The following is a 23,737-nucleotide window of genomic DNA, read 5'->3' as shown; positions in this document are numbered from 1 at the left end:
ACAAAAGAGGAATAATATATAGTTGCTTTTGGGTAATTATGTCCTTTAACATTAGTCTTTTTATACATTGGCACCTACCTGGGGTTTAATTTTATGCAGTCCAGCATTGTGATGCCCTCCACGATCACTGCAGCGTTTACCCTGAATGTTTTGGTCTGGGGCGGTAGTATTTCGGCAATCTGCATTTGACTAGGATTGGTGCTTCAACTGCGATCAGCAGGATTCTATGATTGACGTCTATCCTGGAATCTGCTAAAACAACCTTCAAAGCGAGACTGGCATTTATTCGAAGACCGGCACACAGCCTTTTACTCTGCAGTTTTCAGGTGCTGGAGCCAACTTTAAGTGGAGATGCTATGGCCTATGGCTATCAGAAAGATGTTACAACATTATAGCAGGCAGCTTATTTTATCATGAGTGACAGGACTAATGGGGCCTGATATTGCTGACCTGTCACAATGATACTGTCTCCCGTAAGTGGCAGGTTAAAGACTGGGTATCGCCTCGACATACAGGAGCGGAGCCTGTTCCATTTACTACATCGTCTTTAGGCATCTACAGGCTCAGCTCACACCAGGAAGCACAAAGGAGTGTATTGTTTGAAGGCAACCCAGCCTTGTCTCAATTTATGCCCATTTCTTTAACTTGATCATACATTCTACCATGAATTTGGAAAATACTTGATTTTGATTGGTCAATCAGTGGTTATCAAATCACAACAAAACCCCTGTGATTGAAACAGCCAATTTTGAAGGCCTCATCACTGCAGTTGCAGATATTTGTAGAATAGTACTTCTTTTACAGCCATTATTGTATTTATGTACAATCATAGGCTACATTATGCAAAGTTGCTGTTCCTAAAATATTCAAAGGATGTGTAGCAATACATTTCGTGCAGAAGACACGATAGAAATCTACAAAGAGAATGTATTTCAAATTCAACTTTTAAGGAGAACTGAGAGCTTTCTATTTGGCGCTTTTCGATATACGACTGTGATGTCATATCTTTTGTGTCACAGTGAGCAATATAACGGCATAATAGTGACGTGCGGTGTAGAACGTAAGCTTTACAAGGCTTGCTTAGTTTTCTTTGGAGGTGCCCACCTCATGTTAGCATACAAAGTTGCCGTGCTACATGCTCTCAGTGCCTGTCATGAGTTTGAGTGAAGTATTACAGTGTAAATGAACTGCTTGAGCATTTGGAGCGCCAATTCTGATTGACAACCCACTCACAACACTGGACTCACCCCTTGCTGCTTCACTGAAGATATTTGCTAACACCAAAGAGTTTGTGTTTTACTTAGTCATAGGAGATATACCAATAATCTTCGATTTTTTTTCTTTCTCCAAAATACTGAATCCACTAGAGGGGGTGCACATTATACTTGGGTGTGCACTATACTCAAGAAAATACTGTACAATTTTTTACTTATCCTGCATTGCTCCTTAATGCATATCACTGCTTGTTCTTGACAGAGAACAGAGCTGTGTGAAGGTCTTTGCTTGAAGAAGTTGTTCCAACTAGCTGAGAGGCCAACCCTATCACGCAGCTACCACGTTACCAAAGGAATTGACGTCACAGATCCTCACATTACTCTTGTCACTTGCTGAGAGAAGATCTGTAGCATAAACTTGTTCAAACCCTTACGTGTTTTGCTTCTTGAGTTAATGTTCATTGTGCTTGTGTTGTGTGCACACGGTTTGTATCTTGTGAAACATTGTATGTTTAAACATGTGCATAACTTTTGTACACCTGCTGGCGTTTTCTTCAGGAAGAAAACTATGGTAAACTTCTCCGAGTATTCGCCCACAACCAGATCGGCTATCACGGGCGATACTTCACGACCTCCATTACTACCATGATGTCAGGCCCCATGGTCTCAGTCTCTACCCAGAGCTCCCTGGCGACCACTACTGCGTCTATCTGAACGGCGCCTTTCCAGTCCACCGGACAGACGCATGGCACCCTATGGCCCAGTCGCCTATGATGGACGCCCCTCTCCTCCAGTACATCAGTACTTGCGAGCCATGCAACAGACGCTGACGCCTATTGCCTCAGCGCCTATACAGACACCTCTACAAGCGCCGTCTACAGTGCCCCTGCAGACGCCTCTACTAGTGCCTATACAGATAGCGCCTATCCTTAAACAGCGCCTATACAGACGCCTGTGCCTCTTCGGACACCTATACAGACGCCTATACAAAAGCACCGTCTACAGCGTCCTTGAAGGCGTCTATCCTAGCGTCTATGGTTGAGCCTAACCTTGTGCCTCTCCCAAGTGCCCCTCTACAGATGCACACCCGGGACAACCGTGCAGACAGACGATAGCCATTCCAGGATATCCTTGTGGCTACCTGCTCTCATTCTACAGGCCTATGAGATTGTCAGCTCCCCAGGGCCAACTACCTACGGAGACCAGAGCGGTCGCTGGACACTTGATTGGCGTCCATACAACGGCGCTCCAACACTTCCCAAGATCCTGCAAGTGCCTAGCCTCGTGGTGACAGTTCTGTGGAAATCTCCTGCCAATTATTCCTCTTCTATCAACGTTGGTTGAACGTTTCCTCGGAGAAAGCGAACATACTCTCAAAGATATCCCTACCCGAGGCATCTGGTAGATATTATCTGCACCACAGTTGACGATCACAACCCCATGACCGATTCGGTATTCAACAGAATCGTCATATGCTTCCGGGTACCCAACTGGGTCATCGTTCACAACACCGGACCAATTGTCACTCTTGTCATGAGGATCAACTTGCCCCTACACCGGCAACGTCACAGTTCCTACTCAGAACTCGGACACACCACTGGTCTGCCAACCACAGGGTTCACAGGGGATTAGCTGTGTGTGGAGCTTGAACTAGTCCACTCAGCATACAGGGTTACAGTTTACTGCGCAGGACGACATACATGTCACGTGTCAAGAACTATGACTGTAAACATCGTCAACCGTAATCAGGTCAACCGACCTTATGGGATCGGTGCAGTGTATTTGTACAGACTGGCTTGCATGATCACTTATGCGTAACACTGCAACCACTCGACCAGACGCCTGTCACTGTACATCAATGACTCAATACCGAGTCTCAGCCTTCGCCCGAGACGAGACAGCTCTCAAGACCCTGGCTAGGGTGTCACAGCCAGTCTTCGCTGAGGCGTCCCAGTCTGGCTCATACCAGCCGCGATGCAACACCCTCCAGCCCCAGTGGCACAGCCTCACCTCAACCTCTCGGGGTAGAGGAAAAGGCATGGCATCGGGCGCATAACAGTCCCGCCGTGGCCACTCCAAGGGAGGTAACGCCGACTGCAGGGACTTCAAGTGAATAGCCAGACAAGCACGAGACTTCCAGTCGTCCAAGTTGTCGACACTCCAGACTGGGTTGTTGCTGGCAGATCCCGGGGGACCCATATGTCACACACATCATCCGACATGGGAACAAGCTGGCGCTTATAGACGACCCACCGCTACATGGGTACAAGCTGGCACTTATAGACAACCCGCCGCTCACGTTGTTGCCCATAGCCACCTACCCCCCTACCAATCCAGTACATCTCGGCGCTGCTGGACAAGAAAGCAATAGAGGTTATACGCGCCCCAGCCATAACACCAGGCTTCTATTCACCTCTCTCCCTTGTCCCCAAGAAGGACTCAAACACAGGATGATCAACAACCTCACCACTTTCAACAAACGCTACCTGGGGCGTCAACCTTATTCAGGATGACCACCTCAGGCTGCTGCAATCCCGGATCCAGGCACAGGATGTATTCATCAGCCTGGATTTCGAGGACGCCTATTGACATGTTCCTATACATCCCGATGACCGGGTCCATTACCAATGGGCGGTTCCCCCATTTGGATTTTCTTCGACACCGTGGCTACTCACACAGCTTACCACCATCTCCAAAATATTCAGTTCGAGGCATACATAGACAACTGTCTCCTGAATCATTGGGACACCGTCACTCTACTTCGCCGCAGGGACTCCTGGCTCCTGTACCTTTTGGGGTGGAAGATCAACCTCAGGATGTCAGAGTTGACACCCTCAAATCGCCTTCAGTTCCTCTTCCAAACGGAGCTTGATCTCTTCTCGGAGACCGGTGGGAGCGCAGCAGGTGCATCTGACTCCAGCTCTCCACCTTCCACGCACTCATCGCCAATGGCAAGTCCTCCTGGGCCTCCTAACCTCAGCGCAGGACTTGACCTACAGAGAAAGGCTCCAAGGCGCCCAGTTCAGATGTTCCATCGTCCTCCCGGATCATCTCAAGCAGCATCTACCGTGGTGGACGGTGGAATCGAATGTCATAGGCAGCCTCTCTCTTATGACCTCTCTGTGCCTATTTGTAGACATGCCCCTGCAGTGATGGGGCACACACCTGGAGGGACAGGTTGCCTAGGGGCTGTGGCTCGCCGATCAGCGCCTTGGCCATCGCTCACTGGAAGCAGGCCCGGCTCTCCATCTCAAAAGACAACATCACTGTCTTATGGTGCCTTCGGAACTCGACTTTGCTCCTTCAACAGACGTTCCAATTGTTTCACCTGGTGGATCATCTGGGGTCCACCACATCCCGGGCTGCCAAAACATCTTAGTGGATGCCCTCTCTCAGCCAGACAAAGTGGCTCCCACGGTCTCCCCAACATAGACCTATTCGCCACCAGCCAGAACTACCAGATCCCGACCTACATATCTCCGGTGCCGGATCCACTGGCTTGGGCAGTCGATGCTTTCAGCGTCCCCTGGGAAGGACTAAAAGCGTACACTTTTCCGCCACCTGTACTCCTTCCAAAAGTCGTCCAGAAGATCAGATCGACATCGAACCTCAATCTGACTTTGGTCGCGCCCTGGTGGCCAGCGAGGGCTTGGTTCCTCAACCTCAGAGAGCTGTCCAACGTCAACCCAATGCCACACCCAGATTGGCCAAATCTGCTCATCTGCTCACAGCAGACAGCCACATCCACGACCAGACAGGTTATGTCTTCACGTCTGGTCCATTTACAGGAAGCACTGAACGCCAAAGGCTACTCAGCCAGGGCGGCTAGGGACATCGCGATGGCACATCGCCCAACCATCAGGAGCCTCTATGATGACAAGTGGCAATCCTACAAGAGCTATTGCAGGGGCAAGCACCTAGACCCCACATCTGTATCGCCTCAATTCCTGGCCGAGTTCATGCTCCATCTGCGTCACAAGTGTAAGCTCAATGGCAGTACCATCATCCCCTACCTTGTGGCGCTCAACTCCGTCCTGGTAGGTCCGGGATTTACGTCATGCGCCGATCTTCCGGAACTGCCAGGACAGCTCATTCAGGCTGGAAGACCAAAAGGCGAAATCTCGTACACCAGCTTGGGGCTTGAATGTCATTCACACCTCGCTGAGAGACGCGCCCTTCGAGCCACTCGAAGCGACTTCATCCTACAATCTGATGAGAAAATGGTCTTCCTACTGGCGCTCGCCACAGCAGCCCGTGTCAGTGAGCTACACACCTTGGACGTCATGCGCGTCTACTTTGAGGATGGAGCACACGGAGCCGTGCATCTTGGACTGTGCTGGGACTGCTTCGCCAAGAATCAATTCCTATGACAGCCAGATAGATCGTTCCTCATCCCTCCCCTATCCCGTTAGAGCACTCCGTTGCTATATCAGACGATCCAAGGAACGCCATAGACAATGACGACGCCTCTTCATTCCGGTATAGAGCTGCGACCTCGCAAGCGGAAGGTAGCCGCAACATGATTGCTCTCTTGCTACGAGCCTTCATTCTCCAGGCCTATGAGGCCGCAGGATTGGACCCCCAGGCTCCAACAACCCACATGAGACCCGGGTGATTGCCTCCACCAAATGAGCTCTACTTGCCATCATGGAGAGGTGTCCTGGCTATCAAACACATTCGTCGCCAGTCACCATATGCGAGATGTTGTATTGGAGGATGTGCTAGGAACGCACAACTTGGTCCGTTAGTAGTGCCCAACAGGCTCCTCTACTACACGTCACTGACCTCACCTCCAAGTCCAGAGCCGGCCTTTCGACCTCCCCTGGCGTAAGCCCTGGACTTCATGCCCAACTTGCATACGGCTCGGTACTCCAGTCTCGACCTAACCCAGAGTTATTGTCAGGCTGCGCAGTACCAGGACACAACGCATACCTGACTCTTCCCTTCCATGTAATGGTCATCCAGGCCGACCATACAACCGCAGACAGGCTGACGGAAACGGAGTTTCCCATACATGGAGTGGTCACCTGATGCCGACCACACTGCCGAGGACGGGCTGAGGGAATTGGAGGTTCCCACACATGGAGTGGTCACCCGAAGCCGACCACACAGCCAAGGATTGGCTAGGGAACAGAGTCTGGAAATAAAAGATGAAAGTTCACATCTGAAGGTATGCCCGGCTCTGGTTCCGTCCGATAAAGATGCATTAAGAAGTAATGCAGGATAAGTAAAAAATCTAGTAAAATTCTAGATATTTTTTATATTTGTATACTTATCCTGCATTACTGCGTCTAAAGGGACCCACCCATTGCAGATCTACCTCCCCATGATGCCTTCTGATGTCCGGATTCCAGAGTAATGTGAGGATCCATGACATGACTTCCTTTGGTCACGTGGGAGCTGCGTGATGGGCTGGCCATTCAGCTAGTTGGAACAACTTCTTCAAGCGAAGACCTTCACACAGCTCTTTTCTCTGTCAAAAACAAGCAGTGATATGCATTAAGGAGTATGTATGTTCGGTTCCAAATTCAGTTTGGAGTGGTTAAATCTACAGATAACCTAGTAACTCTACATTGAAAACACAGTGTGTTTATCTACTAAATCTTGTTCATTTAGTGCAGTCGCCATATGAGGGGACAGCACATCAACAGACTAGAATATTCTGGCAATATTTGGTTATTTTAGTGACGCTTCACTTTGTGTGCAGGGGAGAAAATATATGTATAATATATTACATACGAGGTCAAACATATGGGGGTTCATAAAATGCATATGTGCCCTTGGATCATATCATGTCATGAGACAACAGTGTATTGATTCCGTCATCCAGACACCATTTTGTTGTCCTTCAAATCTTATTGTGATGTGAGGTCATAGCTGAAGATTGTAGACGTCCTTCAACAAATTGTGGTTCCGCTGCCGTTGCAACTTGCTATCCTTAAAGGTAAACACTAAAATTTGTCTTTGTATGTTGACAGCTTCTTCCGTGATAAATAAAGCATTATATTTGTGTTCATGTCATACAATGTTTACGACACTCATGCCTAAATTTGCTCGGGAAATGACATGAACACTCATATAATACCCTCTATGTCTCTCCAGCCAAATCATGGTCGTCATTGGGATATGATGGATATGAGACCTGTTCCACCCGATGTTACATTGAGGATAACAACAAGAAAGAAGGAATGACTTCTTAAGTGTTCCTGCTAGCGTTTGAAACTGTCAGTCCCGGTTGACTGGCAACTCTAAGAATTACCAGTGAGCATTCAAATGAAACAAGAAGTTTGTATCCAGTCCCATTTTGGTCACTTCAGTTAATGGGAGGCCTGTTCAACACCAACAAGGGCATCCCAATGGTTCCACTGAGATACAATCATTGACTCTTGCAGATTCTCAGTCAGGACTTGTAGGTCCACGGCTGGCAGTGTCTGCAGGATTCTGCAAGGAAAGGACGTCTTCAGCCTGGTCGAGCCTTTGTCTCAACCAGGACAAGCCAGATTTGATAGTCCCATTGCCAGATAATTTCAAGACCTGCCTTAGATGATGGACGATCTAGTTGAACATCTGTGAGTCACTTCTCTGACTGTTCTGCATCATGTGTCAGTGATGTACTCAATCTCAGACTAGTGTTTTGGAGTGAGTAAAGATGTCTTGTGTTCTTGTTGATCTGTGATATGACTTGAAACTGTCACCACAACATTTGTCAATGCTTTTGCATTTAATGCATTCAGATCATCATGATAAACTATGCCAGAGTGTCACATAGTGTCACATTAAATACTGTAAATCGTGAAATTAATGCGTCTCCAAAAGAATGCGACCGCTGGTCCCTAGTCAATAATATCCATCATTCACTGATAATGTGGTCACAAAAATGAATGCAGATTTAAATGCCTCTACCAGTAGAGCTTTTAGCATTCCTTATCCTCACGAAGGGAGACAATGTTATAAAACTCACAATTGTCCATTCCCCACATCTCCTACCATTGATGTTGAATATTTTGATCTGGTCAGACACCCAGGATGAATGTTGAGATGAACAAATTCAAAGAATTTGACAGTGTTAACAAGCAGATGATAAATATTAGCACGTATATGAACTGGTTTGCAGCAGGCATCAGACATGTACTTCCCCCTGTTAACTGTGAGGAATTTATTGGCCCACCTTGTGGCACAAAAGTTGAGATGAATTTGGAACAAGTTGGTTTCATTCATAGTGTGCTGGATAACATACTGAAGATGCCCACGAAGATCTGCAATCTGCACAGGTATGGATGTCCACACAATTCTTGCTTTCTCAACGGAATCATCTTATTCAACAGGTTAGACACAATATCTCAGATCCACTTAGACTAGGTTTGATGTCTCAGTCGATATTGGTGCCCCATTTCTTCAACGGCAGACTAACCTCTGTGATTGATGAGATTTCACGCACCACTAATCAGATATTCCACTATCTCATTGGCTTCAAAGCTTAATGAAAAACGGTCGGCTGACACCCAGAGTCACACGGATCCGCCTAAGCGCAGACATGTTATGTCAGGACGTGAGTCTTTTCGTGCCTCCACTTTGAAAAGCTCATCCTGTTCCAGACCATGCCGAGGGAGACATGAGTACCAAAGAAGCAGAGGTCGTGGTCAATTCTATACCAGAGGTAGAAGTAGCCGCCGGGCGTGACTCTCTACACCCAAGAATCTCCCAGCCAAACCCTGTCGACCTTGCGATGTTAATGGACCTCAATTCCCGGTTACCCAAGTTCATCTAAACGCCTACTGCGGGACCAGTCGGCAGTCGTCTGTCACTATATGCCAAAAATTGGAAGTCAATTACGGGCGACCCTTGGCTGATTGAAGTAGTAAAAAGAGGGTACAAACTCCATTTCCAACAGCATCCGGAGCTTGTAGTCCACCCCAAAGGACGACGTTTTCTTCTAGTAGGGGCCAAGTTAGCGGCCACAACTCTCTATACGAGAACTACTAGACAAAGGGGCCATTAGCATCTTACAAAAGTCAGACACTACAAAGGGGTTTTACTCTATAGTTTTTCTGGTCCCCAAAAAGAACTCTACAAAGATACGCATGATAATAGACCTAAAGGTTCTCAACAGAGATTACCTAGTACGTCCACCAAAGTTTCAAATGGAATCAGTAAAAAAGTTACGCAATTACCTCAAACTAGGAAACTGGCTAGTCAGTCTGGACCTACAGGATGCCTACCAGCATGTACTTATTCACCCGAGTTGTCAACCCAACCTACGCTTTGCAGTAAACGGTCCAAGGTTCAAATTCAACATGCTTCCATTTGGAATATCAATAGCACCATGGCTTTTTACACGGATTATCAATCCCATCATCGGCTTCACCTATCTAAATCTTATAAGACTCCACGGCTATAAAGACGATTTCCTCTCTGCCGATCAAGAATTATTGCAGAACACAATATTTCTAATTCAACTTCTATCTCACTTGGCTTTCCTGCTACATCCCGTCAAGTCGGAATTTATACCAACTCAAGACATCGTGTACATAGGGGCGAGGTTTCAACTTTCAAAAGGCATTTTACAATCCCCAGAGGACAGATATCTAAGAGCTATAGAGAAGATTCAGAGTGCTCTCAACCAACCCAGCAGGTCACATTGTTGGTGGATGTCTTGCCTAGGCACACTGACATCAATCCAAGATCTTACTTACAGAGAGAGACTTCAGTTATGTCCACTACAAGCATGGATAAACACCACCAGAAATATGGATCTGGAAGACGCAATACAACCGGCTCACAGCCAACTATCGGAACTACGATGGTGGTTTTGGTGTCAAAACGTCATGCCAGGCATCCCTCTCATGTTCCCCCCACCGTTACACCATCTATATACAGACGCATCAGGCGAAGGTTGGGGTGCACATATGGACGATGTCACAATCCAAGGAATGTGGTCAAATCAAGACAAAAAATTGCACATAAATTGTCTGGGAATGAGGGCTATTGTCCAAGCAATGAAGGCATGGGCCCACCTACTACACCACTTGTCGGTACTGATAGCTACAGACAACACCACGGTGGTAGCGTACATACAACATCAAGGGGGCACGAGGTCAGCACTTTTGTTGAGGGAGTATACGCTTTTATTATCCCCCGCCGGGCCAGAATGGCCCGAAGGGGGATTATGTCGTGGCGCAGTCCGTCAGTCCATCCGTCTGTCCGTCCCACAGAGGGTACTAAGCATGTTGATGATATGCATATCGCAGTCCTGTTTCATTCCGACTAATTTTGACAGAGTTATTGCCCCTGTTTTACGGAGCTTCAGCTTCATTTGCCTAATTGTAAGAGAGGGTGCTAAGCTTGTGAAATCAACTCTTCCTCTAGCTTTTAGAGAATATCCCTGACACTCAACACACAAGATGTCGACATCTTGATGATACGCATATCGCAGTCCGGTTTCATTTCGACAAATTTTGACAGTTACTGCCCCTGTTTTACGGAGCTTCATTTGCCTAATTGTGAGAGAGGGTGCTAAGCTTGTGAAATGAACTCCTCCTACAGTTTCCAGAGAATATCCCTGACACTCTACACACAAGATGTCGACATGTTGATGATACGCCTTTCGCAGTCCCGCTTCATTTCGACAAATTTTACTGCATTACTGCCCCTGTTTTACGGAGCTTCATGAAATCTACTCCTCCTCCAGTTTCCAGAGAATATCACAATATCTAACTATAACTATAACTATAGTTAGTTTCCTTGTATAAGGCTTTTGTGGGTGAGCTACATCCTTATGGCATTAGCATTCAGACTGGATTACTTCCAACAAAATGTTCTGCACAATTTGTTTCCAATGCAGTGCCATCTACTGTTGTTATTTCATAAAATACAAAGAAAATGTAAACTCGTTAAAAACATTCATGCAGGGGATGTTGTGCTCTCAGAGCACTCTTGTTTGCCTTGGCAGACTCAGTGAGTTGCAGGATAGAAGCCCGGCACATACTGAGAAAAGTGAACACACTTGCAGACTGCCAAGACTGTACCCATGGAATGGACTCTCCACCCCGAGGTATTCAAGTGGATAACCTCAACGTGGGATACCCCTCACCTGTATTTGTTTGCCACATGCCTAAACCATCGACTTCCTGTTTATGTCAGCCCAGTACCAGATCCATTAGCCCTTCAGGTCGACGCCCTATCCATGAGTTGGCAAGGGATGTTTGCCTAAGCTTTCCCTCCTTGGTCTCTCCTGGACAGAGTAATAAGGAAGATCGAGGACACAGATTGCATCATAATTCTGATGGCCCCAGCGTGGCCCATCAGAGCGTGGTTTCCATTGAGTGATTCCACTTCTCATAGAAGAGCCTCTCAAACTGCCAGAACGTCACGATCTCCTCCACCAACCAAAATCGGACATATTTTACGGCAATCTGACAAATCTCCACCTTAACGACTGCAAACTATCGCGACAAAGATGCAAGTTTCTGGTTTCTCTAAATCAGCTTAAGAAGTGGTTGCTAGCTCATGGAGACCAGCTTCCTCAGCTATCTATTACATCAGATGGAGAAATTTCTGCCAGTGGCGAATAGAATGAGGTTTGCGTGACGAAAATATAACAATACCTATAGTGGCTGATTTTCTTCTTCAACTGAGAAACGAGAAAGGGTTTGGATTTATCCATAGGATCTCACCCAGTCGTTAATCGGCTCATGAAATCTTTTTCACGGGAAGACATAAAAAACCCACGCATTTTCCCGAAATGGAATTTATCCATCGTACCGCTGCACTGATGAAAGCTCCATATGAACCAATGGCAGAGGCTACATTTTTAACAGTGTCTAAAATGACTGCCTTCCTCTTAGCGTTAGCTACAGCTGCTAGAGTGTCTGAGCTTCACGCAATTGATATCGCATCTATTATGCATTCACAAGACTGGAGCACAATATCTTTCAGATCACTACCAGTATTTATCGCCAAAAAGCAGGCATCAGCGTTTGGGCCTCTAGGACATAGACAATACTCTATCCCATCCTTCAGTAAAACATATCATCCAGATAGACTATTATGCCCCATCAGAGCTCTGAGATACTATACTGAACCGCAAAAAACACATCACACCAAGTAACATTGCATGAAAAAATGTCATTTAAAAATCTGGGTAATTTTATTCAAAGTTTCTAAAATTCAACATTACCTTGTCCAGAAAAATAAAATTTGATGATAAAAAAACCCAAAGCAGATGACAATAAAACCGATCGCCCAAACGCATCACGGCAACGGCCATGGTAACCCGATGACCTGAGCCCCGTGCAAATTGAAATGCACATGCATTCCCCCATTTCTTGCCCTACAAAAATCCACCCACATCAGATAACATTCATTTGCTAATGAATTGCTACAACATGCCAAGATTGCCAATTGCTGACATGCCAAGCAACGGTACCAGGCCACTAACACTACAGATGACCGACCACGTAGTGGAAGACCAAGGGTCACCACCCTATGTCAGGATCGTCAGATTGTGAGACAGCATCTTCAAGATTGCTTTGTTACTGCTGCGGAAACTGCTCGACAGACCATGGGGACACACCAGCGACACATTAGTGAGGACACCGTGCGTCGACGATTGACGAGCAGAGAGACGCCATGGGGAACGTTATTCGGATGCTTGTGTTGTTGAGAGAGACTCGTGGGGTGGAATAAAAAAGTTTGTCATTTTCATACGTGAGGTGCGATAAGTATATATGCTGTTGGCTATAGAGCAACAAGTATATAGCTACGCCACAGTGAAAGATGAACCGGAAGTGACGTCATAGATGACCTCAGAACCGGAAGTGACGTCATAGTGACCCAAATGATGTCACAAGAGATTGAACCAAAAGTGTCGTCATAGATGTTCTCAGAACCTGAAGTGACGTCAGAAATCGGAGAGAAACATAAAAAATGAGGTCATATATCACCCAAAACAGGTAACAATTATGAGGTCAGTTAAAACGGGAAGGACGCCACAAGTGCCAAGTCTTCTGGAGGTTTACTAAGGGTGAAATCAAGAAGTCCGGCATTGGTTCATACCCTGTTGCGCCTATGTTTCCCTCACTTCACTGCTGCCAATTATCCGGGAGTACTAGATGACAGATCCCACCTGTCCCTCTGGTAAATATTGGCTATGATGTAATAGAGGTAGGATATTCGTAGGAATTATCAAACAATAGTTATCATTGTGTATAATTCTAAGAATACTACCTCTATTACATCAGGAAATAGTCCCTCCTACCTCCCCAAAATATCTTACATCTAGTCGATGAAGGGTTGTTGGAAAGAAGTGATTTTTTCCTGCCTTGCGTATGCGCAGATGCAGTTTGACAAGGGATAGAGTTTACCTCAAAACTGTGGGATAATTGGCAGTGAAGAGGACGTCTGTTGAAAAATCTAAAGATTTTATAGTGTGATTTTTCCAAAATGGGAATTTGTGGCTATGATGTAATCAATCTCATTAAAATCTGATCTTAGTTCTCGCTATCGCTGAACAAAGATCTGAGGATCATTAAGGGTCACATCAGAACGACCTTTCATTCAACCAATCAGAGCGTCGCTTACCAGATCATGAAAGTTACAGTCGGCATGTGTTTTCTAATCAGGCAAGCACAAAATATTTAACACGGGGTATTCCGAAGGACAGTTACGGGTTTTATGATTATATCCATACAATCTAGGCCATCTATAAGCCATTCCAGAATGCTCTTCTTATCAGTTTTAATTAATCGAGAATACGTCAAAATATGTATCGATGTGTAGTCCCCAGTTTGAAACTAGTGTCATAAAGCTCGAGAAAGCTGCCTTCTGATTGGCTAATGTCGATTTCTTGTCAGTCATTTCATTGGTCGGTCAAAATTTGCAAAAGGTCGTTCTGACGTGACCCGTAATGGGATGCCCTCAGATCTTTGATTATTGGCATATTTTGATTTTTGAATAAGCTATGACCTTGCCCTTCATGTACCCCCTGTTTTTCGAGTATTAATGTTTTTTATATTTTCTGTGGAACTACAAGGCCTATGGATCTGGAACTTTGTTTAAACAATCCCACCATTGTTTGTTCATAATTCAGGTGAGAAACAAGGCTGTATTTCGTTCAAAATGTAGTTAATGTGGTAAATGTGTAGATTTATGTGGGTCTCATGTTCTGTCTTTTTGCACTCTTTTTAAGTTTGACCTTTTTTGACCTTTGACGATGTTCATAAATTCTTTCAAAGTGTACTCATGACTAAGTAAACATCATCTGCTATGAAACAACTGGATTGAAAATGCTGGTACAAATCAAGAAAACCAAATTTTGTCAGAAAACCTAATTTGCTGAATTTTCTGCCCCAAAAAGATCTCACTGGAAAAGGTTGTTTGAGTCCTGTTTATTGGTTCTAGCTCTGGAAATTGAACAGCTGCAGTGGAATGCCTCACAACAGGCTCCAAAGAATCCTCCGGCCAAGAGGCTGCATGGGGGGACAGCTTCCACTTGAGCCACGTAGATCATCATCTGCTCCAAGAGCCACACCCGTGAGGCCACCAGAGCTTTAGATCTGAATCCCTCAGCCGGCCAGCCGTTAAGCTTACCCCCCCATGGGATGTGCAACCTTCACGGTTGCCACTCTGGTTTCGACATCGTGCAGACCCTCAGCAGGATATTCACCGTTTGGATTCCCACACAAGTTACAACAAGACTCCACCCGATACTCACTGGGACCACACAGACTGTGAGTCTGCAGTCACTGGATCGTCTCAGCTATGGGCGCCAATGCTTACCCACGTGACCCCGTGACCCCTTTACTGACTTATCTCAGCACCAACACTGATGTTCGTGTAGGTGCACAGCTGATCAACATGTTCATATGTAGCCCGTTGCTCACGGGTTTTCGTCATCTTCTTCCATTCTCAACATTTTACTGGAGTCATGGACACCAATTAGAGAATGACCCAGTGACTATCTGGAATCACAACAACCACACGGCTCTTGTCCGGACACCTCCTTACGCCAGGAGGATTTGGAAGGAGTATTTCTCGTCCACATAGGTCCCGTCCACAGGTCTATGGGTCTAACTTGTCCTTTGTGGATATGTTAGATGCCATTTACCATTACATTTCCCATGCTCAATCCTGTACGGACCACATGACTCCGCCTCAGATGCCAGAGTATTAGGGCTGCCACGCCCCTGTTATGTCATCCACGTTCATCAGACTCTCCTGTGGCCTAGTTTATACACAAAAGATTATCGATCAGACCATGGACCAGATACGTAAAATCCAGGCTTTCTCTACCTAATATGAAGAGGAAACGTTATCAGACTCTTGATTCGCAGTTCCACTGTTCTCTGGTTAAGAATTCAAACATGAAGCTCACTCTCCCAGCCAACTGAGTCAAGGATTTATCCAAAGTAAATAAATACTCAATGGGTATCAGCACCTACATCAATTGATTTGTGGCCGGCATTCGTCACGCTATCACACCATTTCAAGCTTCATATGACAAGGTATCCCCCGACACGCGTCTTGATCCAGTTGGCCCAATTTACAGATTTGCTCAACACTATTGTGCGTATGCAAGAGGAGCGCCTCCCTACACAAGTTAGGACTTCTATGGATGCAACGGCAACAACTTCTATCACAATCTGTTCTTGAAGAGTTTCTCGTCTGAGGCCAAAAAGATAGTGATGACGAAGCCCATTGCGGACCCCAAACTTTTGAACGACCAGTTTAGGAACATCATCAATGAAGTCAGACACGATACCACCGAGCATTTTGATGTCTCTACCATCAACTTACCAGTGAAGGCCAATCAGATGGTTGATGTCCCTATTCAGCAAGTCATTGCAGTATATGACTTGTATATGACAGGGGCAGGGTACAGTTACATTCCCTACAATACTAGATCAATGCCATACGGGATCTTTTTCTTGACAGCCGAGTGTCCTTACCAACCAACTTACATTTATGCCTCCACTGGAGGTCTATCGGACTGTCGGTCATTTCCCTCATTTCCCTCGCCACTAGCATATCATTTCATCACAGACACCTCGAACTCAGGATGGGGAGACCACATGGATGACAGATACAGGGATCACAGACCTTTGGGAGATGGGACCCTCCACATCAATTGTCGAGAGATGAAAGCCATGTTTTATGTTGATTCTAGTCAGTTCTAGTCGCCACAGACAACACCACAGTGGGAAACAGGGAGAAACCAAGTCCCATTCCCTGATGGCAGAAACTACTTGGCTATTTGCCTTGGCAGACGCTTACAAGTGCTGACAGTTTCTCCTGGACAGACGGGATCGTGTCTACGGAATGGACCCTCCATCCAGATGTCTTCCAATGGATCACAGTGCTGTGGGACACTCCACATTTGGATTTGGCTGCAACTTGTCTGAATCATCAGCTTCCCACTAACGTCAGCCAGGCTCCAAACCGGTGTCATTTCATCTAGATTCCCTAGTCAATGGATTCGACTGACCTCTTGGCCTATGCCTTTCTCACCTGAATTCTTCTAGACTAAGTGATCTGAAAAAATAGAACTAACATATTGTATTATCATTCTGATCACACCAATCTGGCCCAGTAGACTATGGTTTCCCAGATTTTTTTCTCTTCTGATGGAAGAACCTCTCCCATTGCCATTTCGCAGAGATCTTCTTCGACAACCCAGGTCGGACGTACTGTACAACAGTCTTCCCAGTCCCTAACTGCCTGGAAATTATCACATGGAAGATGCAAGCCTCGGTAATTTCTAAATCTGCCTCCTCAGCTGTTGCTTGATCATGGAGACCATGATCGTCCCTTCTGTACAACCACAAATGGGACAAGTTTCATCAAGTGGAGAAGACGATGCAGGTTAGAAGACTCGCACATCACTTTCCCTATGGTTGCTGATTTTCTGCTCCATCTCAGATAAGAAAATAAATTCTGTGATGGTATGGTTGAGGGATATAGATCTGCTCTTCACTCTGTTCTTCAACATGACAGATTGATCATTAGGCGACCTTTTTTCAATTACTTGGTTTACAGATGCGCGACACTTTCAAAGTCAAAATGTTGAAAAGAAATAAAAATACAAATTACTCCTTACTCCGATCTTTACTTTAAAAAATGCATGAAAAGTTCAAGCAAGTAAAGATTTCGTTTCATCTGCGAGTGTAAAGCAAAGGGAAGTCACTCTGATATGTCTTGGTGGGATCCTTCTCTAATACCATCGAAGTGTGTCAACACAAAATGTAGCAACGACCAGTTTCACACTGTAGGCCGTTACACTGGCCAAGAAACCTCGAGTCCCCAGACACCACCAGCCAATAGACCGGTCAAGCCGTAGTCAAGTTAAGATAGTGTATAATTTTATTAACCTACCAGTCACATCATTCATTTATGAAATCTATCACATTTCGCAATGTCTGAAATATGTATTCCATTTCAATTTATCATTTTTTATCATTAGATTAAAAACTTTTTTTTTACCATTTCCCGCAATGTTATTGAAAATAAAATTCTCGGACACACACTTCAACAACAGATCCCCATCGAACTTGTCAAACAGCAAAATAAAGCATTGCAAGCAAAGCTTTAAATACATTATTCAAAAGTAATAAATAAAATCAACAAAAATATATCTAAAAGTTGTCAAACGTACATCTAAGTTATTTCCATCTTTTCGAGCGATCAGGTGTAATGTAAGTCATGACATCTCAGCTTTAGTCGCCTCGATTTCTCAGCTCAGACATGATGTTTAATGCCAAAATATATGCATAAGAATCTTTGTCACAGCTCGTAACCTAGCAGGATACATCCATGAAGGTCCATATTTAGTATAGACCGCGATTTCCTGCTTAAAACATTCAGAATAACATGATTTAACCAAAACCTTTGTCAAAATCTGAAAATTATCATACATGAGGACGGTACCATTGCTGTGATTTGATTGGCTGCCTTAGGTCATGTGCTGAACTTTGACCAATCAGATTTTGGCAAGAAAGCGTCACAAGAAACAATTTTTTATCCAATAAAATCACATGTTACAGTGACGAATAGACTCAAATTGATGTTACAATTATCATTATATCGGCTAAACAATATAAGCTTTTTGATGGATACTACTGACATGGCACCCTTCGGCGTACGTGTTATTCATACGAAGCTTCGAAATCGGAGGTATTTCCTCATGTTTGTGAGCGGACAGCACTATTATCAGGAAAAGGGTGATGACATACTGTTTGTAATTATTTTTTAAATAATTTTCCGATTACATATACAATGAAAATAAAAAAGAAATAGGTAAGTGGATTTTATGAAATTTTATATTTGTCGAAAATAGTTAAATATTTGCTTCCTTGGTCCTTAGTTTTGATGTTATGAATGTGTTAGCTTACATTTTTTTTTATCAAACAAACTTTATTAAGTTGTAAATGAACTTTTTATATAACTTGATACACATAACTTTCATATTTATAAACAATAGGATTAATTAGACCTTTCAAATAGTGTATAGCCAAACATGTAACAAAGATGTTTTACAAGCAGATAATTGCCTTGATAAATGTTAGCTTTATCTATCACACAAGAGTCTCTGGGAACTTGGTGTCACAGCAGTAAAATCACAGCAGTAAAATCTTGACCAGTTGACTGGTGTTGAAAGATCGCCACCCATGCTGCCAAAATAGTGGCGCCCATGGCATGCATACTGTTATATTGCCATTTGTGCACAAGCTGAGTGCCAGGGATATAATAAAATGGTTTTTGAAAAATTGAGTTGTTTTACTTTTGTTACTCCAGAATATATTTTTTTTATACTTCCCTAACTTTTAAGGACAAAAGTCAAGTAAAATAAATCTGAGAGTTTTTTTTTTAAATTGGCCTACCTCACTTTTGTTTGAAATCTGTAAACCAAGAAATAAAAAAAGTGATGTCTTAGCAACCACCACATTTTGAACAGGCTCATGCGATCTTTTCTTCTGCAAGACGTCTTTGGCATTACTCTATTCCTGCACTTGGACCTACGGTAGATCATCCAGAATGCTTACTCTGTCCTATCAGTCAACCCAATTCTACCTGGCTGCTACGGACCCCCATCAACGTCAAGCTTATCACCAAGCCCAGAACGCCCCTCCCATTCTGGGCTTCTGTTCAGTACATGAGATCAGGGCTCTGGCCACCTGTCTAGTGTCATAGACTTCTGTTTCTGTTGAACAGGTTGTTGCAGGATGCCAGTTTGGTTTTTACAACACCTTAACTCACTTTTACTTACGAGACGTACAGCCAGATCTTCAGGGTATATACTCGCTACATCCTGTCATAGTTGCTCAGGCTACCATTGAGCAATAGTTTTAAAAAAAGGGAGGTGGGGTGGAGAGGATTCTACCAGCAGCTACTGAAGGTGAGTACACCTTTATTCATCATCTATAGAAGAACACATGTCATTGTCTACATGTATCACAGAATGACCGGAAGTGACGTCACAATCGGAAAAAAATATTGCGACCGGAAGTTATGTCACAGGCGGAAGTGACGCTGAGATGATATCATTATGGCTTTTAGGAGATCGGAAATGACATCCAAAAAAGAAATGAAGTCATTTAGACCAGAAGTCACATCACACCCAGTAAGAATGGGACTGGAAGTGATGTCACAACCAGATAGTGAGGTCTTAGAAGATTTTAGAGACAATCATTAACAAGAATATCAGCACTACAATGAGAGTTCAAAGTGATGGTATCACGTATTGTCTATTTATTCTACAGCATGATTTTTCAAGTTCTGTTGAGGTGAAGTATAGAAATACAACTCAGGAGGATCTAAAGCAGGCTGAATATGTCAGAATATGATTCTACTAGATTACTGCCAATTATTACAAGAGAGTGTTCTATGGGCAGAACCTGCTGTTCCTGTGGTATATATACTCTGATGTAATAGAGGTAGAGGAATGGTAAAATCATCCAAACAATAGTTATCATTGTTACTAATTCTAAGAATACTACCTGTATTACATCCGAGTCAGTCCAAAGTACTTTAAGGAATATAATTAGGGATGTGTAGTTGACAGTGAAGAGGACTTCTATTATAAATCTGAAAGTTTAGTTTAGTGTGCTTGCAGCCAAAATACCAGGAGTATGGCAATGATGTAATAGAGGTAGTATTCTTTGAATTACTAACAATAATAACCACATTTCACATGTCCTAAAAATGGTGTTGGACTGAAAGTACAGTCTTCCCTGGTTATAATGCCCATTGGACAAAAAATGGCACTTTAACCAAAGAGGACTGTAGTTGCAAAAGTCGTTCCTACATCTTGAAATATCACATGATCAAGCTTGTATAATCATCCTGTAACTAAAGAGATATGTCATAAAGCACTCATGACTTTGTGAAGTAATTCATTTCATGAGTGCTGAAGAAACATGTTTGTTTTACATCAGAGACAGAAAGCATGAACAATGATCCATGCCATCAGGGTAGGATCAGCCATGTCACAGAACCTGACCACTCCTTTTCCATTTACACAGGAAATAATGACTGTTATCTTCTCTTTCAGCATCCATCCATGGCAATTGTCAAGGGAGCAGGGATGGTGATGAAAGCAATCATTGAGGTAATGAATCGTAGGAACTCTGGGCCCAGGTCATCCATCATGGTTCTACTAAATGGTTGGAGTTGTTTTCGACAAGTTATTGCCTTGCACAAATAGAATTCTCATTTCATTTTTTCTAATTTCTGAAAGGACTTCATAATCATGATGTGGTTTCTCTTGCGCTTTAGTGCTTGTATAGTCTTTGCATAGTTCTTTAACTTTGAGAAACAATGTAGCACCATGCTGTTTAGACAAGCACACTATGAGGATGTAGGACAATTATTGCTTTCTTTGGTATATTTCAGTGAAGATAAACATGCTTGGATATTTTAATATTTAATAATTGACTCAACTGTGGTCAAGTCATAGGACTGCAGCCATGTTGGAATATTATGTTGTGGAGATGTTGAAATCCATCTTTGGCACTCCGTATTGTGCTTCACTAACTGATCAGCATGTTCAAGGACGACATTTTGCTGCTGCCTAAGGATACGCTTTGCACAATGCAAGGACATTAAGAATGGGTGCAAAAACTTAATAATTGTGTTACATTCCATCCATACATTTCAAAAGGGAGGTCCTTTCCTTCATGTGAGGTTGTCATGCTTTCCACTCAATGACTGTGGTGTGTATAGCGTCTACAATGTATAAACAGTCACATTACAAGCCTTTTTCTCTTAAGTACTTAGAAAAGGGGATTTTATCCGTATTTATGTGTGTTTCTTTAGGAAGGAGATGCTGAAATAGCGGCCAAGATGCAGGATCTTGCTTTGGCTGAAGGGGCCTTGCCAAAACACCTTCATTCTGCCATGTTCACACAAAGTACAGACAACAGAATGCTCACAAACAGGTTAGTTTGGAAAAACTTACAGGCACTGTTCAAGACCATGCTTGCCAGCAGCCAGTGACATTATGTATGTCTTGCCAAGTGAATGAATTTTCAATGAACCAAATTGAATAAATAGGCATGTAGGATGAAAACATGGGGCATGTTTATTAACCATCTTCATCTTCAAACTGTCATGGTTTCAACTAGAATTCCAGTCTCGAACTAGTTTTCAGGCGCCAACTTTGAAAAATATTAATTGATTTGAACTAACAGGAAGTATTACGCAATTCATACTGTAAATCTTGAAATTAACGTGAGTGTGAATTAATTGCAAAAAATTGTGAGTGGTCTTTGCTTTTATGTCTCCAAAATGACAAATGTCAACAATAAGACGGCCTCACTGCACACGTTGGATAGCGGAAATACCAACTTGAATATAAACACAAATACAGATTATTTAGCAGCAGCTGTAACAAGTATATAACAATGTCATAGAATAGAATAGAAATTACACAATGGGTTATCACTGCTGGGGTCAATAGTACGTTCTACCCACTCATGTCAAGCTTGTGGACACATTCTCCGCATACCAATCAGCCAACTGTTGTTGGTTCAATTATTTTATTGCCTTTGAACTTCCTTAATCCCAGTCAACAGAGTAAACATATAAACTGTGTGTTGTTTTAGGAAGACACTGTTTATTGTTGGGTTGAGGTAAGGTTAAGTATCATTCCACTGGGGATTGGGTGGGGGGAGTCGCATTGATTTTAAGTCGCATTTTTGGCTAGGGGTCAGCAGTCGTATCCATTTAGAGATGCATTGATTTCCAGATTTACAGTACATAAACATAGATTTGTCATAATCCAATATCAGGGAGACTAATTGAGATCATACTAGAGCTGGTCAAAAAGTTCTAAGCCTGACTAACTTTCAAGTATGGGCTATAACAAAATGAACTAATCAATGACCTGGCACCAAGTGATTTCCACCTGTTTCCTAAACTGAAAGAACAGTTTCGTTGAAAGCACTATGATGACAATGATGACCTCAAAGCTGCCGAGAATGGGTTTGTTCTACCTGTGTGGGAGATAATCTACCCACGTCAATTTTGCTGCTCTCAATTAATGGTTCTTCAATCCAATTCTAAATCGAATTGTGAAGCCATTTCAACTGGAAGATGTCAAAGTGCCTTGCACTTTCCCCAAGTGGAATTTGTCTGTCTACTCTTTTGGTAGCACCATATCAACATATGTATGAGGTAATTCATTTTCAAGTCTCTAAGAAAACCGTCTTTTTGCTTTCTATGGCATCACCAGCTTGAGTGTCTGAGCTCCATGCTATTGACTCCTCCTCAGTACATTAAAAACAAAACGTAGCTTGTCATAAATGACGAAAACTGATTTTCCTCTATGACATCAAAAGACGACAGAGAGGTTGCACAAGTACAAAAAATTGGGGCATAACGCCGCTATGCTTAGCACTAGTTTATTGTAACTCAGGTCACTTGGTGAGAATTTGATATTGATTTCGTGATGTTTTGACATCATGGGTGGTTTTATGTCTTTGACAATGTCAGAGAAAGACGACATTGATATTTTGATCAATATATATCTCAACTAAATTTTCATTCATGGTATGGAAATTCTCGATGTGTAAGACAGAATTTGACCCTTTACCGACACAACATTAAATGACTTTTACCTTGAAAATGTTGTCTTGAATAGAACAACATTTAGATAGTTTTACCGTGGTACTTAATTGGACAAGACATCAATGACTGTTTGGCATGAATTTTCTGTAATCAAATACCCAAAAGAAAACAAACCAAAATAATTTCAATATTGGATGTGTACTTGTTTATTATTATGTGATTATATTATTCCCGTCTCCAAATTCTACATTAAAAGAAGTGAGGAAAGTTCCTTTAGTATAGAATAATCAGGATAATTGTATACGTTTCGACCAGCGGGGTACATGGCCCGGTTTATATTTATCCATACTTTTTAAAATTCTTGGAGAAATGTTGTAAACAGTTTATATCCTATGGTCACAATATTTTTTTATATAAAGGGTGAACCTGAACCCACTGATCATATACCGTATTCGACGTAATAA

General features: G+C 43.4%; 1 protein-coding gene across 1 annotated transcript in view; it reads left to right on the top strand.

Moving 5' to 3' along the window:
- LOC124150126 (dnaJ homolog subfamily C member 13-like) overlaps positions 1–23,737 on the top strand; it is a 592,425-nt gene that overhangs the window by 113,565 nt on the left and 455,123 nt on the right. Inside the window, exons 18-19 of the mRNA XM_046522050.2 lie at positions 20,758–20,814; positions 21,522–21,643. Coding sequence (XP_046378006.2) covers positions 20,758–20,814; positions 21,522–21,643 — 179 coding nt within the window. The remainder of the gene's footprint in view (positions 1–20,757; positions 20,815–21,521; positions 21,644–23,737) is intronic.

Source organism: Haliotis rufescens, unplaced genomic scaffold (assembly GCF_023055435.1).
Source record: "Haliotis rufescens isolate VD_foot unplaced genomic scaffold, xgHalRufe1.0.p SCAF_4, whole genome shotgun sequence".
NCBI classification, from domain to species: domain Eukaryota; kingdom Metazoa; phylum Mollusca; class Gastropoda; order Lepetellida; family Haliotidae; genus Haliotis; species Haliotis rufescens.
The sequence above is the reverse complement of the archived record's forward strand: the minus strand, read 5'-3'. Positions and strand labels throughout refer to the sequence as shown.